Source organism: Pistacia vera, unplaced genomic scaffold (assembly GCF_008641045.1).
Source record: "Pistacia vera cultivar Batoury unplaced genomic scaffold, PisVer_v2 Contig144, whole genome shotgun sequence".
Classification (NCBI taxonomy): domain Eukaryota; kingdom Viridiplantae; phylum Streptophyta; class Magnoliopsida; order Sapindales; family Anacardiaceae; genus Pistacia; species Pistacia vera.
In genome coordinates, this window is record NW_022195510.1 from 862,786 (window position 1) to 881,127 (window position 18,342).

The window sequence follows — 18,342 nt, forward strand, 5'->3', positions numbered from 1 at the left end:
GATCGCTTAAGCGATCTTCTGCCATTTACCTGATCGCTTAAGCGATCTACTGCCATATACCAGACTTATAGTAGATCTCTTAAGCGATCTTCTGCCATATATCTGATCGCTTAAGCGATTTGCAATCTGTTGCATTATACTAGACATACCAGATCGCTCAAGCAATCCATCATATTCAGAACACATTTTCAGTCATCTCCACCTACAATTGGTGCTACCACCCCTAGCTACCCACAATGCAAGAAAATATTCAACAAATTTCATTCCTTTCAACTTGCATTACTTCAAACACAACGCAACGTAAACAACTAAATCTAAATCAAAATCAAAATCATAACCCAAACCCAATCCACCATTAAATCTTTGTAAATCGAAATATAAAATGCAAAGAGAAAATACACATACCTAGATGAAATGTCAGGAGGAAGAGGAGGCAGATCTATGACGAAGAAGATGTTAATGGCGGAGGAAGAAGAAAGTGTTAATGGCGGAGGAAGAAGAAGATGTAAAGGAAGGAGGAAGAAGAAGATGTACAGGAAGAAGTAAAAGATGTAGAAGAAGAAGAAGATGTAGACGAAACTTAGAAGAAACAACAACCAAAGGAGGGATGCATTAATGGCGGGAGGAAGAAGAAGACGGTGTTTGGGTTTGTTTGCAAGAATTTCGGCTCTTTGAGGACATATTATAATTTTTAAAAGATTACACAATACTTCATTAATCCTAATTAACCACTAATTATGGTTAATTAACCTTAATTAATAATAAGGCTATTTACTTAACACTTTAAAACTACATGGCCTTTTAATTAAATTTGAACTTGATTTGGCCTTTTAATAAAATGCCCCCAATGAGTTCAATCAACTTGCTTGTTGGCCGATAGATTATACTTCTTGTCCGGGCTCTATTAATACTTGTTTCTTCGTTTAATTATTAATTAATGGGTCAGGCCGGGAAAAACTATTTAAAAAAAAAAACAATCCGAAATCAAAATATACTACGTAGTTCATCTAATCTAACCAAATTATATCTAAATGGACTAAACACTTTCTTCTTATCGTCATTGTCATTACTATGTAAGGGTGTTGAAGATATTAAATGATATGGGATGTGTTTGGTTAGTTATTTAGAATAGCATTCTATGCTATTTAGCATTTTTGGAAAATAGGATATGATTCTGAGAAGTTTTTTGTACATTTTTTTAATAGCATTTTTTTGAAAATATTTAGATTATTTTAACCACATAAGTTTGTTAATCTAACTAAACACCCCTAACAATAAAAGTCTATAAATTGACAAAAACACCCCTATCCACCCACATATTGTCGGCAGCCGGCCACCACCATTGGAAGGTGGTCAAAATCTGTTGGAATGACACATGACTAGTTGGATTTGGTCGGTCGTGAGCCAATATGACATTTTCCAGCCAAATCTACGGCCACAGATCTGGTCGTTGACGGCCAAGATCGTCAACGACTAAATGTGGCTAGAGATCTGGCCTTTTCCGGTTAGATCCACCGTGGATCTAGCCGGAAAAGGCCAGATCGACGCATGATCTACGAAATCAATCCAGTCGTGCACCATTTAGGCAGATTCCGGCCACCTTCCGACAATAGTGGCCGACTGCTGACAATATATGGGTGGGTGGGGGTGTTTTTATCAACTTATAAACTTTTATTGTTGAGGGTGTTTAGTTCAATTAACAAACCTAGGGGGTTAAAAATAATCTAAATATTTTGAGCTGAATATAATAGAATTGCATTTTGAAGAGAATCTTGAATAGTGAAACAAATATGTATTTTGATAGGATTGGATAAGATAGTAGGATGGGATAGGGTTTGAATAGGGAAACAAACATAGTGATTATTGCTTGCATCGGACGTATGTAGAGAGCAATGTTATATACACATAATTGAGATTTATAGTATATTTGGCAAGTTAATTCACTTGTCTTATTATCAAGTTGATGCATATAAATTAATTGGATTGGGACATAAATTTTGGCAATGACTTTTACATGGATTGGGATATAACTATTAGGATAAGGTTGGATGCTTGCCAATTTTTGCCAATTACCATAAGACTAGCTTATTAGGTAACACTAGGGATGTGCAAAAAAAGTCTGGAAACTAAGCCGAACCGAAACTGAATCGAAAATCCAATTTTTTTTTCCTAAAACCGGTTCGGTTTCTGTTTGAGATATTAGCTAAACCGGTTTTTCAAAACCAGATTTGTGAATCGTTTTTTTTTTTTTTTTTTTAAAAGGAAAAACCTTAAATTGATTTGGCCCAATTTTATTTCACCCTAACTCTCCCACTTTCACATCTGTGCCTTTGCCTCTCTTCGACTTTGTCTTAAGTGAAAATGGCTGAAAATCACCCATTACAGACACTCTTTCAAAACTTCCAAAAGGTGACAAAGTGCGTTCAAACTCATCTCTCTAATTTCATTCAACATCACTCACCAACGAACAAATCGCCTCTCCTCTATGTCTCTCCATCACTCAAAAAACATGATAACTCACCATCAAGCCCTGAGCCACCCATCATATTCTTCAAGAGGTACATGCATGCCCACTTACCTATATACTATATACTTACCTTTTTCTCATTAATTGTTATATTGAACTTTTGAGCTTCGTGTTAGTATGCTATAGAGTTTATGCTTATTAAGTGTTTGATTGAAGTCTTGAGTGGAGAGTCCTCATTAAGGTTAAATGTATCAATTGATGGGGTGATTTGGCATCTAAAATGACAGGGTTCTAGAGAACGAAAATGTTAAAGAAGGGAGACATTAGGAAGAAAAAAATTTTCTTTGAAAAACCAATTAACCGGTTTTTCGAACCGATAATTTGGTTCGATTCATAACCGGTTTATGTGCTAAACCGATTCGGTTTCGATTTGATTTTTGCATGAATCGAAAAACCAGTTTGGTTCAAAAAAAGACAAAACCGGTTTGGTTAACCGGTTTTTCCCACTCCCAACCCCCAGGTAACACCTCTTTAGGGTCAGTTCATCTCACTCTTAGTCGGTTATTAAGGGAGTCCACTTTTCGGTTTTTAAAAGAGTCCACTTTAAAGGTCTATTCAATCTAATTGGTTTTTAGGGAGTCCACTTACTATTCAATCGGTTTTTAGGGGGCGTTTGGTTGGGGGTTAAATGAGATTACTGAGGTAATGTCATCGTATATTACTTTATTACCATGTTTGGTTGTCAAATAATATATGATTCCGATAATCTTCTAATACCAATAGTAGTTACTACTGGTAATATTGGAGATAATCTGATAACCTCAATTTTCTTAGGTATTGTAAGATTACTTGATTATCTAATTTTTGTTACAATTTAATTCCTTATGGGCCATTTGGATCGGGGGTAATCTTCGTTTATTTTGCAAGATTCCAGAGTTTGGTTTGCAAATAATAAAATATTACGATAATCTTTTATTGCAAATAGTGTTTACTGTTGGTAATGTGGGGGGCAATCTTATTACCATGTTAGGGGGTGTTATTAAAATATTACTGGGGTAATATGATTTTTCTACCCATTTTGCCCTTAATTAAAGACCATTTCAGACACAATTACTCTCAAATGTCTATGACATAACAATTACCCAGCCCCCTTACATTTGAGAAATTAGCTAAAATACCCCAACAACAAAAAAATTTTAAAAGTCAACAAAATATCCCCAGCCACCCAAGACCACCGCCAACTGTGACTCACCATCGTCGGTCGTTAGCGTCAGTCATTATAATGGTGCACAATTGACGAGATTTGGTCGGTCGTGTGCCGATAAGGCCTTGTCTCGCCATGGATCATAGATCTGTGATCCATGGCTAGAAACGGCCAGATCTAGCGTTTCTATGGTTGTTTCATAGCTAAAGATGTGGTCATGAAACGACCATAGATCTGGCTGTGAAAAGGCCAGATCTTTGGTTGTGAAATAGCCATAGATCTGATCGTTTTCCAACCCTGGATTTGTGATCCATGGCCATTTCTAGCTTTGTCGGCGCACGACCAATCATATACAGCCAGTCGTGTACCATTCCGTCAACTGTTAGTGGTGGCCAGCGGTGGTGGCTAGTTGCCGGCAATGGCTTGGGGTGGGTGGGGGGGTGATTTTGCTGTAAATTAAAGTTTTATATGGTTGGGGTGCTTTAGCAAAATTTCAAATGTAAGGGGTTAAAAAAAGATTCAAAAAATAATAATAAAAAATATTATTATATTAATATTTAAAAACGAGGGCAATTTAGTAATTTATATAACATACCCACCCATTTATCCTCCTAACCAAACATATTATTCACCAATTTATTCAAGCCAACCAAACACATTTTCTAAACATTCCCAATAATCTTCAAGGTGATATTTCTTTCCTTTAATATAATATACCCTTATAATAAAATATTATATGATCCAAACACCCCCTTATTAATAAATTTTTTGGATAATAATGCCCTTGTTTTAAAATTAATTTACATTAATCCACCATTACAATTTTACCCTTGTCTAATTAAGTTTTTGGATAATAAAGTCCTTATATTTCAAAAAAATTGCAGACCACCACCGCCGGCAGCTGGCCAACCACCGTCGGCCACCACTGGAAGTCACCGAGAGGCTCTGATATGCCATTTCTTGCCATATTGATGGCAAAAATGACTAGATCTACTATGGCCATTTCCGGCCAGATCTTACCCAGCTATGGCCGTTAAAGGCCATGGATCTGGCCAGAAATGACCATAATAGATTTGGTCATTTTCGGCTAGATCTACTCCGATATGGCCGTTTTCGGCCACATTAGTGGCCGAAAACGGCCATATCGGAGCCTCCTGATGCATCTTGGTGACTCTTGACTATTTTCAGCGACTTTGGGCCACTTCTGACGACGGATGACGGTGGCCGACAGTGGCTTAGGGTCGTGAGGGTGATTTTGTTATAAATTAAAGTTTTATATAAGTTTGGGTATTTTAGCTAAATCTGAAATGTTGGGGGTTAAAAGAAACTATTCAAAAATTAATAATAAAAATAATATTATATTAATATTTAAAAAGAGGCAATTTAGTAATTTAAATAACATACCCACTAATTTATTTCACCCAGCCAAACATATTAATATATTATACCCACTAATTTTTTCTAACTAACCAAACACATTTTTCTAAAGATTCCTAGTAATCTTTAAGGTAATCTAACTTTCCATTAATATAACATTTTCAATAATCCAACATTCTCTAAATCAAACGCACCCTTAAAGTCACACTTTAGCAATCCAAATAACCCTTGCTACTCTTTTGGCCCTGACTCATCATTTTGACGATATTGGGGCCCCAACACCCTAACACTATCCAAGCCCGACTAGAAACATTTGTTCGATTTTGGGGGCCTATACTTGTTGCACTATCTTGGCCCCGACTCATTGTTTGATTGATTTTATGTGCAGGCTCTCAAAATTGACCAAATGACCGAATGAGAACCTAAGTCAGTTCTAATATCACTTGTCACAAATCGAATCTTTGTTAACTACCTAAAAAATTAACCTATTAAATAATGTTTGTATCTATGCAATGTGTGATGTAACAATATATACCATTATTAGTGCACAAAATATTATATAGTTATATCTTTTGAGTGTGTCATAACTAGACCTGACAAACGGGCGGGCCGGATGGGTATTGGTTGGATAGCTACGGGTAATAGGTAAAACGAACATGGGCAAAAAAATTTCACGGGTCAGGAAATGCATGACTCGTAGCCGCCCGTATGGGTATGGGTCGACTCGCGGGTCACCTGCATAAAATGGACCTTTCTACATTTTTTTTCCCAGTTTTTTGTTATTTCCCACCAGAGACTAAGCTTAGCTCATCGCCTCTCTTTGTTAAAGCCTGAAAATTCTGTCGCCTGCAAAAACAACCCATAAAGTAAAAACTAGTAAGAGAGAGAAAGTTCAACGATCCCAACAACCTTTCTCTTCCTTCTTCTTCATACAAACCCAATTTATCTTCCTTTTTCTTTAGACAAACCCCTTCTTCTTTAGCTGAACAAAACATAAATCAAATAAGCACCAGAGGATGAGGCTAGGAGGGAGATGAAATCCTTCTGTTGTTAATAGTTTGAATCTGGCGGAACTGTACAGGGAATTGCAAAGAAGATAGCAATGAGAGTTTGGAGAGGTTTCTAGAAGAAGCTTTAGTGCTCAAGGAATGAATTGTTGAAGCTGAAACTGAAATCGTTATTCCAAACTTTGAATTGAATCTCAAGAAAAGAGAATAAAAATACTTGTTTGTTTGGTAGAGAGAGTGATGCAGAGTTGAAATGAGAGAGGAGGCCTGTTGTTTTAATTTTATTTTATTTTTTTTGCACGGGTACCCACGGGCATCACCCATCCCACCTGCAATTTTTACGGGCGGACCAGGTACGGGTAATTTTGGAACGGGTAAATATTATGGACACCCGTACCTGCCCATTTTACACAGGTACCCGTGGACCTGTGGGTACAGGTCAAAGATTTCCAGGTCAGTCATAACAAAATAAAATCAATTATTATTTCAAGTATCTAAACATATCAATCGGGTATTAAAAAGGATTTAGATACTACCATTGACTTTTTCATCATTAATTATCTTTGCTTCTTAAAATTTTTTATTGGCATATGATGTAAGATGTTTAAAAGACAAGGATAATCAAAAATAAACGAAAAAGAGTATCATTATCTTAATGAAAATATTGAGACGGCTTATTTTTGTTAATTTAAAGAAATCTATTTTCTAAATTGTTACTATTTTTTCATTTAATTTTTACGGATCAGTAATTATGTTTAAACCTTTGAGCACGGCAGAGTGGTGATTGACTGATTGTTGATTCGATGGCATTCATCAAAACACCTTATAAGAACAGGATTTCGTCATGTGAGTTGGAGACGAAGAAAAATGACAAGGCAGATAGAGTAGAAGAGAGTAAGTATGGGTGAGTGGTTCTGGGTACCCTCCATTTTCTGGGGGAATCAGAACTGGAATTGTACAGTGCAGGTTCCCAAAAAAAGGAACCGGAATCGGAACTGCACAGTGCAGGTTCTTCAATTCAAGGAACCGGAACCTAAAATGCAGGTTCCAGTTCCTTTCCAGAGTACCCTGTAAAAAATCAATTACCCCCTATTAGTTTAAAAAATGATAAAAATACCTTAAAAGTTTACAAATACACCCTAACAAATATACTATTTGGGTTTAGGGTTTAATTATAATGTAATATTATAATTAATTAAATTTTTAATCATTTAATTGAGTATTGTAATATTGTTTATAACATAATGTTATAATTAATTAAGTAATCATACCATAAATTTATAATATAATGTTATAATTAATAAAATTCTAATCATTTAATTAAGTATTCTGTAAATTAGTAAATTATTAATGTTTATAATATAATGTCATAATCAATTAAGTAATTATTTAATTATGTAATGTTATATTAATTATATGATCATACTATAATAGTATAACGTAATGTTATAATGAATTAAGTAATCATACTATAAATCTATAATTTAATATTATAATTAATTAAATTTTAAATCATTTAATTAATATACTAATGTTTATAATGGAACGTTATAATTGATTAAGTAATCATATTATAAATATATAAGGTAATGTTATAATTAATTAAATTTTTAATCGTTTAATTAAATAATATAATAATATAATAAATTACTAATATTTATAATGTAATGTTATAAATTCATAACTAATTATGTAATCATTAACTATGTAATGCTATAATTAAGTAAGTGATCATAATATAATATAATAATGTTATAATTTAATTGAGTAATTATGTAATACTATAATTAAGTAAGTAATCATAATATAATGTAATATAATAATGTTATAATTTAATTGAGTAATTATTTAACTATAATGTAATGCTTAATTAATGTTTATAATGAAATGTTTATAAGGTAATGTTATAATTAATTAAATTTCTAATCATTTAATTAAGTATTGTGCTAATGTTTATGTAGTAAATTAGTAATTACTAATGTTTAAAATATAATATCATAACTCATAATCAATTAAGTAATTATTTAATTATGTAATGTTATATTAATTATATGATCATACTATAATAGTATAATGTAATGTTATAATGAATTAAGTAATCATACTACAAATCTATAATTTAATATTATAATTAATTAAATTTCAAATCATTTAATTAATATACTAATGTTTATAATGGAATGTTATAATTGATTAAGTAATCATATTACAAATATATAAAGTAATGTTATAATTAATTAAATTTTTAATCGTTTAATTAAGTAATGTAATAGTATAGTAAATTACTAATGTTTATAATGTAATGTTATAAATTCATAACTAATTAAGTAATTATGTAATCATTTAACTATATAATGCTATAATTAAGTAAGTGAATATAATATAATGTAATATAATAATATTATAATTTAATTGAGTAATTATTTAACTATAATGTAATGCTTAATTAATGTTTATAAGGTAATGTTATAATTAATTAAATTTCTTATCATTTAATTAAGTATTATGCTAATGTTTATGTAGTAAATTAGTAATTACTAATATTTATAATATAATGTCATAATCAATTAAGTAATTATTTAATTATGTAATGTTATAATTAATTATATAATCATACTATAATGTAATGTTATAGTGAATTAACTATTAAGTAATCATACTATAAATTTTTAATGTAATATTATAATTAATTAAATTTTTAATCATTTAATTAAGTTTGTATTAATGTTTATAATAAAATGTTATAATTAATTAAATAATTATACTATAAATCTATAATGTAATGCTATAATTAATTAAATTTATAATTATTTAATTAAGTAATATACTAAATGTTATAACTTATAAGTCAATTAATTAAGTAGTAATCAATTAATGTAATGCTATAATTAATTATACTATAAATCAATTAAGTAATGTTATAAAATTATAATTAATTAAGTAATAATTTAACTATAATGTAATGTTATAATTGATTAAGTATAAAATTTAACTAGTAATTAAATTTATTAATGTTTATCAATTTATCATATATAATTAATTAATTACTAATTTATTATAAATATACTTAGAATTTGATAATTGAAGTAAATAACTAAATATATTATTACTCAATCAAATATACTATTCTATTCAAAAATAATTCTTTTAATAACATTAAAAATGTAAAACACTTTTAATTGGATCATAATTCCAATTATTCACTTAATTAATCAAAACTTTAATATTAATGTATTATAATATACTAAAGCTTTTAATATGGTGTAACTTATATGTAATAAGTATAATTGTATTTGTATATTTATTTAATTAGGTTATTCTAAAAATTTAACTTTTTCTACTTTAAATTTTTTTTATATGTAAAATAATAGAAACCCTCCATTATTCACATTTCACAAATATTTCATTGTAGTCCAGGTTCCAAAATAGGTTCCAAACAGATTCCAAAATAAGTTCCAAAATAGGTTCCAAACAGGTTCCAAAATAGGTTCCAAACAGGTTCCAAAAATCGGTTCCAAACCGAGTACCCCCTACAGGTTCCAAACAGGGTACCCTTTTTACAGGTTCCGGTTTCTCCACACACAAGAATCGGAACCGCACAGTATCGGTTCCAAAAAATTGGAATCGGAATCTAAACCGGTTCCGGGTTGGTTCCGATTCCGGTTCCGGTTCTACCCACTACCCGTGCTCACCCCTAAGAGTAAGAATGAAATTCAACAGAAAATACAAGTCTAACTGGTGAAGGCAGATTTGGGCAAAGCAGAAAATATGTCATTAGGATTCAGTGACAAAGGGTGCGTTTGGTTCAGGGAATGTTAAATTATTGAGAAATGTTGTATTACTGAAAAGATAGATTACTAGGGAATCTTTAGAGAAATATGTTTGGTGGGTTTGAATAAATTGATGGGTATGTTATAATAATATGTTTGGTTGGGAGGATAAATGAGTGGGTATGTTATATAGATTACTAAATTGCCCTCATTTTAAAATAATAATATAATATTATTTTTATTATTATTATTATTATTTTATTCTATTATTTTTTAAATTATTTCTTTTAACCCCCCTATATTTGAAATTTTACTAAAACACCACAACCATATACAACTTTAATTTATAACAAAATCATCCCCACTCACCCCAAGCCACCGCCAACAGCCACCATCACCACCACCACCGGAAGCCGCCGTAATGGCGCACGACCAGTCGGATCTGGCTGGTCGTACGCCGATAAGGCCTAATCCGGCCAGATCTAGCCTTGAACATGGTTGTTTCACGGCTAGATCTAGCCGTTAATATGGCCATTCCACTGCCAAAGATGTGGCCGTGAAAAGACCAGATCTTTGGCCGTGAAACAACGACCGTTTCATGGCCAAAGATCTAGCCTTTTCAAGGCCAGATCTGTGGCGTTTCACGGCCACATCTTTGGACGTGAAACGGCCAGATCTGGTCGTTTTCGGCCATGGATCACAAATCCATGGCCGGAAACGTCCTTATCAGCACACGACCGGCAAGATCCTGCTGGTCTTGTGCTGATATGACAAATTTTTCTGGTGGCCAACGGTGGTGGCTAGCGGTCGGCAGTGGTCTTTGATAGTTGGGGGTATTTTGTTAACTTTTAAACTTTTTTGTGGCAGAGGTGTTTTAGCTAAATTCTCAAATGTAGGGGGTCTGGGTAATTATTATTTGGTAGACATATGAGGGCAAATATGTCCGAAATGATAAATTATTAAGGGAGAAATAGGGTCAAAATTAAGATTACCTCGGTAATCTTATAATAACACCCCTTGGGAAGGTAATCTGATTATCCCTAATATTATCAACAGTAAACACTATTTGCAATAAAAGATTACGTAATATTTTATTACTTGACAACCAAATGAGGGAATCTTGAAAATTAAACAAAGATTACATGATTAATCTGATATCACCCTGAACCAAACGCTACCAAAGTTGTAAAGTGGATACGAAAGGGCATAAAATGATGATGAAAGTTGACCCGCACCATATACTTTATATCCATATTGAAAAACCAGACGCCAACACGTTGAATAAATATGAAATCCAATCTCAAAAGTAAATAAATAAATAAATAAAATAAAATAAAAAATTGAAAAACCTTAAACTTAACCTTCACCAGCCCCAGAAATTATTTGGACTAACAAATTTATATGGGGCAGTCTTTATTTGAAGAATTTCTTGACTGGGTAAAGTTATATGAAAATAATATTGGAGGGCTGCTGGATCCTTATAATTCTTATGTTGTATTGTTGTTTGTTGGGGATAAGTATTTAGACCCCTTGAGGTTTACCCCTCTACTAGTACCTGAGGGGGTTCATGGTTTCTGGCAAACCTCAAGAGGTATGTTTGGTTCAGGGAATGTTGTATCACTGAGAATGTTATATTAATGGAAAGATAGATTACTTTGAAGATTACAGGGAGGGGCCGTTTGGATCGGGTTAATATTAGATAACTAGGGTAATATTTTTTAAATTGAGCAGATGATGATATTTGGTTGGTTTGTATAAAATTATTCCCAGAATATTTTATGACAAATAGTAGCATTTGGGAGGTAAATTTCTGGTAATCTTAATACCTAAAACTTACCTTGGTATTACATTTTTTTTTTCCCATATTGCCCCTAAACAGTTGAGCATTTCGTCCAAATTAACCTTATATTTGCTAATATTTACAAAACATCAAATCACTCATGCAGACACTTTTGTCCTCGCTTTTTAAATTTTTCTGATGACATTGCCCTTGTTATTATCATTTTCACAGAAATGTCTTTATACTCAGAACTAGTCACCACTAGCAACTATCGTTGATCGCCACCGGAGGTTGCCACTTGCCAAGAGTCACCATAATGGCATACAATCGGCTGTATATGGATGACTGTGCGTCGGTGAGGAGATCCATGGTTAGAAAAAGCCAGATCTGGCTGTTTCACGACCAAGCAACTGATCTGGCCATGAAACAGCCAGGTCTTTGGCCGTAAAACGATTGGCGTTTCACAGCCAAAGACCTGACCATTTCACGGCCAGATCTGTGGCATTGCCAGTAGTGGTGGCTGGTTGCCAGCAGTGGCTTAGGGTGGGTAGAGGTATTTTTGTTAAGTTTAAAACGTTTTTTGTTGCTAAGGTGTTTTTGCTCAGTCTGAAAAGTAGGGGGTTAAAAGAAATTATTCAAAAAATAATAATAAAAAATACTATTAAATTAATATTTAAAAAGGAGAGCAATTTAGTAATCTATGAACATACCCACCCATTTATCTTTCCAACCAAACATATTATTCACCAATATATTCGAACCAACCAAACACATTTTCTAAACATTCCCAATAATCTTCAAGGAGATCTGTTATTCCGTTAATATAATATCCCCCTATAATAAAACATTATATGATCCAAATGCCCCCGGAATGTTTAAGGAAATGTGTGTTGGTTAGGTTGGAATAAATTGGTGGGTATGTTATATTGATATGTTTGGTTGGGAGGTAAATAGGTGGGTATGTTATGTAGATTACTAAATTGCCCTCCTTTTAAAATATTAATATAATATTATTATTTTTTGAATAATATCTTTTAAACTCTTACATTTGAAATTTTGCTAAAACACCCCAGCCATATAAAACTTTAATTTGTAGAAAAATCACTCCCACCCACCCTAAGCCACTATCGACAGCCAGCCATCATTGCCGACAATCGCCGAAATGGCGCATGACCGGTCAGATTTGGCTTGTTGTGTGCCAGTAAGGTCATTTCAAGGTCAAAGATGCGACCATATCTGGCCATTTCCGACCATATCCCATTGATATGACGACTACCGCCGTCAGCCGACGGTGATCTTGGGTAATTGGGGGTATTTTGTTAACTTTCAAACTTTTTTGTTACTATGATGTTTTAGCTAAATTTTCAAATATAGGGGGTCTGTGCAATAGTTATTTGGTAGACATTTGAGGGCAATTGTGTTCGAAATGGTATTTAATTAAGGGCAAAATAGGTATAAAAATCATATTACCTCGATAATCTTTTAATAACACCGCTTGATAAGGTAATCTGATTACCTCCTATATTACTAACAATAAATATTATTTGCAACAAAAGATTACCGTAATATTTTATTACTTGCAAATTAAACAAGAGAATCTTAAAAATTAAACGAAAATTATCGAAGTAATATCATATAACCTCGAAGCAAACGCACCGAGGGTTTAAAGTAATGATCCTGTTTTTTACTGAAATATTATCTCCCCGCCGCTTCACAATATCGACTTCTTCATCCTTAAATAGTTCGACCTTGTCTCACTATAGCATTATTTTGGAAACACTTACAAAATAAGAAAATATAAATAATTATGTATTAAAATTCTTATACCCAACCTTATCATATTGTCCATTGTTATTAAGAATTTGTGGAATTAGTTTTTATATCAATTTCTTTCATTTATTTGTGTTTTGTAATTTATACACTGAATCTTTGTAAGATAATGAAAAATGGTCAAATTCATATTATTTTGAAGTAGAAAAGGTGCATTAGTCAAATAATACAAACAATAATGCACCTTAAAATATGCATGCGAATCATTTCTGGATACAGATTACTAACTTCCCTTTATATGAATATCCATTTAAATATTATAAGAATAAAAATAAAATAAAATTAAGGACATATCTTAAAATGATAAGAAAAATCATCGCATTAAAAATAAATAAATAAATAGTGTACTCAAAGGTGAGATGGAACGGAGAAGAAGAAATTGAAATTCGCCACGTTAAAAGTGAGCTGGAAGGGAGACAAACAAATTGGAATTCTCCAATCGCCACGTAAAGCTGGTAGCCGTCGGGTCCCAATTACGGATAGAAGCGAGTGCGTGGGGCCCCCCTCAGCATTATTTCGAGAGCTTAATGCATGGCAATAACAATCGCGTAATTTGAATGTAAGATGTACGTACCAATCACATCTCTTTCAATGCAGAAATGAAACGGCAATAATTATACAAGTGTACTCTTCTCTTGATAACTAAAAAAAGAAAGAAAAAACGTTCTCTTCTCCTTTACAGCAACGCAAAATTAATCACTACTCTTGGTTGGTAGTATATAAGCACAAGAGTGGCAGAGCAGAGATCACTGATCAGATAAAAATTATTTCGAACCTAAAGAGAAATCAGATATGGCCATGAAGCGTGTAGCTAATTCTGCGATCAGTGCTTTAGCTTCTTCGTCAACGGTTTTCAGCAGACAAGCGCATGTAAGCAATTAGTTTTATTTCGTATAAAAATTAGTCTCGTCTACATGATTTCTTTCTTTTTTCATTAATTGTCGGTGATCGGATTGTGAGTCTTTGAGGGGAAAAGATAATGTAAATTTTGCATGCATCGAAGTGGTGGATGATGAGGATGATGATGATGGGTCAAGCCAAGGGCCTACGGGTGGGTGGATTTGGCACAATTGCATGTGTAAAGAGTGACTTTCACTGTTCATGTCGATCTCATGTGGCTGATCAGACTAAATCAGTTGATTCTGGTAACTTTTATTTATCTCCCTGAGGTTTTGTGAAATTTTAGGGGTTCAAAGACCAGTTCTAGCAGAGGGAAGTTCTTGATAAATTTAATAAATTTCAGCCTCAGGGGAGGATTATGAAGAATTTAGAAACGAACTGGATCGGTCTGTGTTTTAACCGACTTGATCGGAAGTTGATGAAAGTTTCCCCTGAATTTCATTGCAGTTTTTTTAACTATATAATTGCAACATGCTATTGATTATTGTTTATACAGTAGGGTGATTGCCTGGAATGATTTTCGAGTTAATTTTAGTCGTTAAGATGCTGAAACTATTTAGATGCCAGCTATTCTGCCATTTGCTAAGTTGTTCACCACTAAAAGTGATGAATTAATGATCATATAAACTAGTCCAAGTAAGTTGTATGTTTTTACAAGCCTTCATTATTAATGTTTAGAATCTGGTGGTTCTTCGTTATTTGATGTCTCTTGTTGTATTCAGCTCCAAACATTGCTAATTCGATGTATTCATGGAAACTAATGATACATTTAGAAGAGTTTTCTTCACAAAGTAAGAGAGGCACTGAAAGACTGTACCAGTTTAATTTATGAGATAATGAGCAATGGCAGATTAATTGCATAACCAGCATGATTTGCAGTAGAAGTGGAAGAAATATCTAATATGAGATTTTGATGTATGCTGTAGCTGGACTCCTATTACATTTAACTGATTAATTCATTGTACTTGCATTTCTTCTATTTCTGCTATTATGGTTTGTTTAATCAAGTTTCCTCTATTTGATTGCAAACAGGCTTCTTCCGGAAGCAAGAAGATTGTTGGGGTGTTTTACAAGGCCGATGAATATGCTTCAAAGAATCCTAACTTTTTGGGTTGTACGGAGAATGCTTTGGGTATTCGTGACTGGCTGGAATCGCAAGGTCATCAGTATATTGTCACTGATGACAAAGAAGGACCAAACTGTGGTTAGTATTTTGACTTGAAGTACCTTTAAGCAAAATGATAGTAAACATCATAATTTGAAAGAATGTGAATAAGCTTGTATACAGATGCCACCTTGCTATGCAATTTATAAGGTTTTCCTATCATTCTGTTTTTTGAGCAACTATTGAGATTGATTGGCTGACCGGAAGGCCTCATTTGAAATCATGAATTCAATCTCTGGAGTAAATCATTCAAATTTTAATATCACTGCTTAATGGTTTATATAAGAACTATAATTCCTTGGATACCTTGAAGCATACTGATTGGTGGTTTCCTTATGCAGTCAAGTAGTTGATTTGGGAAGCTTCCTGGCAAAATTTATTGATATTCATTTTTGTGGTTTTGTTGCAGAACTTGAGAAACATCTTCCTGATACGCATGTCCTCATATCAACCCCTTTCCACCCTGCCTATGTTACAGCAGAAAGGATCAAGAAAGCCAAAAATTTGCAACTTCTTCTCACTGCTGGAATTGGTTCTGATCATATTGATTTACCAGCTGCTGCTGCCGCTGGTTTAACTGTTGCAGAGGTCACTGGAAGCAATGTAGTCTCAGTTGCAGAAGATGAGCTCATGAGAATCCTTATTCTTCTCCGTAATTTCTTACCTGGATACCATCAAATTGTCAGTGGGGAATGGAATGTTGCAGGTGTTTCTTATAGAGCTTACGATCTTGAGGGGAAGACAGTGGGAACTGTTGGTTGTGGACGTATTGGCAGGCTTTTACTCCAACGGTTGAAACCTTTTAATTGTAATCTCCTCTATCATGACCGGCTGAAAATGGATCCAGAATTGGAGAAGCAGATTGGGGCAACATTTGTGGAGGATGTTGACAGAATGCTTCCCAAATGCGATGTAATTGTCATCAACATGCCTCTTACTGATAAAACAAGGTATAATTGATATTCCCGGTCTGATTTTTTCAAACTTAGCTTTTCCAAATGTCTGTCTTTTTTTTTTTTTTTTTTTTTTGGTTTAAAAAAATAAAACTAAATTGAATCTTAACTAATCTTTGACTGCTAGGTTGGCATACATTATTGAGGTTGTTCACTGCCACTTCTTCTTTGCAGATGATTCAATTTTGGTTAAGGAGCTTGATTATATGATAGACAATAACAAATATTGTTTTCTAATTAAATATAGATTATATGATAGACAATAACTAATATTGTTTTCTAATTAAATATGGCATATTTATTCTTTTGGTCAATTAGGTTTTATGCTATGTCCAACATTTTCATTTTGTCGCAGAGGAATGTTTGACAAAAATAGGATCGCGAAGTTGAAGAAGGGAGTCATGATTGTTAACAATGCTCGAGGAGCCATCATGGATACTCAAGCAGTCGTTGATGCATGCTCAAGTGGACACATTGGAGGTAATTTTTATAAGTTAGTTTATGTCATTTGTGAAGCTGGTGTGCTACACATATAAGATATTGCATCCTGTTTGTTTTCTTTTATCTTTTAATTATTTATTTATTCCATCAAAAGACATTCCTCCATACTCTCAGAGAGGAGTTCTTGAATATCAATGTTACATTTACTAAAAAGAAGGCGTGCCAATCCTCTCTTTTATCTAATGGTTTTCTTTTTTACCACATTTTTAGGTTATAGTGGTGATGTCTGGAATCCACAGCCAGCTCCAAAGGACCACCCTTGGCGTTACATGCCAAATCACGCTATGACTCCTCATGTTTCGGGTACAACTATTGATGCACAGGTATTTTATTTATCAAAGTTTCCATTTCACGGGTATTAATGGGTATTGATCTAAAAAATCAGACTTAAAATATTTCATTCTGATGTGGCAATTTTGACAGTCAAGGTTAACCTTCACCTAGTTAAAAGTTCTACTTATTATAGCTCTTGTATTCCCATATCCAAAGAATGATAGTTTATGTCATAACTCATTTATACGGTGTCAGTATCCAGAGGTGAAGTATATACTTCTCAGCTCTTTTATTCTTGCTGAATTCATGCTTCTCTGTTTCATTTTTGGCTCACAAGTGAAATAATGTGAAATTTTACAGTTGCGATATGCTGCCGGAACTAAGGATATGCTTGAGAGGTACTTCAAGGGACAAGATTTCCCTGAACAAAATTACATAGTGAAGGCAGGCGAACTGGCACCCCAGTACCGATAAGTCCACGCTTCTCATTTATGCAGCATCTGAAGGTTTAACATTGGCAATGTTGTTCTTTCTATCAGCAAGCTCCCTCTGAAGTAATGTGCCTCAGCAGATGTCTTTTCTTTCATTCTTCAAGTAATAAACCTTTGTAATATCAGAACTTTGTGATAACTGCTCGGCGAACCTATACTTTATGATCTATGAATGAAATCACCAGTGAATTTGGCATTAGAGATGAGTAAATTTTTCGAAAATATAATTATTGTTGATCTCCCTTGTAATTCTGGTTAATGGAGATTTTCTTTCGTCACATACTTTACGAACGATAAATTAGGTAATGTGATGAAGTTTTAATTAAGATTTCCTTAATTTTAACCAAATCAAAATCGGGCAATCAATCCTTCATCAATGTTCTTTCATTTAACTCTTCCAAGTTTGAACACCCCAGTTAATCCTTCACAACATGTATTGCATGGAGTGCAGGTGAAAATAAGGGTGAAGAAACCACTACTTGGTGGCTAGCAGTCAACTAGGGTTTTTGGATGTATTACTTAAATGGTATTGAGTTCGATCTACGTAGTTAGGTTGCTAATAGGGGTAGCCTGAGGAGATTTATTCAACTATCAACTTTAAGACTTCAAATGATTAGTTGAGGT

At 33.3% G+C, this 18,342-nt stretch overlaps 1 protein-coding gene across 1 annotated transcript; it reads left to right on the forward strand.

The window, feature by feature from the left end:
- Nucleotides 1–14,040: 14,040 nt before the first annotated feature.
- Nucleotides 14,041–17,843, forward strand: LOC116123710 (formate dehydrogenase, mitochondrial). The gene is made up of 6 exons (XM_031409463.1): nucleotides 14,041–14,305; nucleotides 15,368–15,539; nucleotides 15,910–16,450; nucleotides 16,809–16,933; nucleotides 17,165–17,277; nucleotides 17,588–17,843. The coding sequence occupies exons 1-6, from the start codon at nucleotides 14,228–14,230 to the stop codon at nucleotides 17,699–17,701; spliced, it is 1,143 nt and encodes a 380-aa protein (XP_031265323.1). The 5' UTR covers nucleotides 14,041–14,227; the 3' UTR covers nucleotides 17,702–17,843.
- The last annotated feature ends 499 nt before the right edge of the window (nucleotides 17,844–18,342 follow it).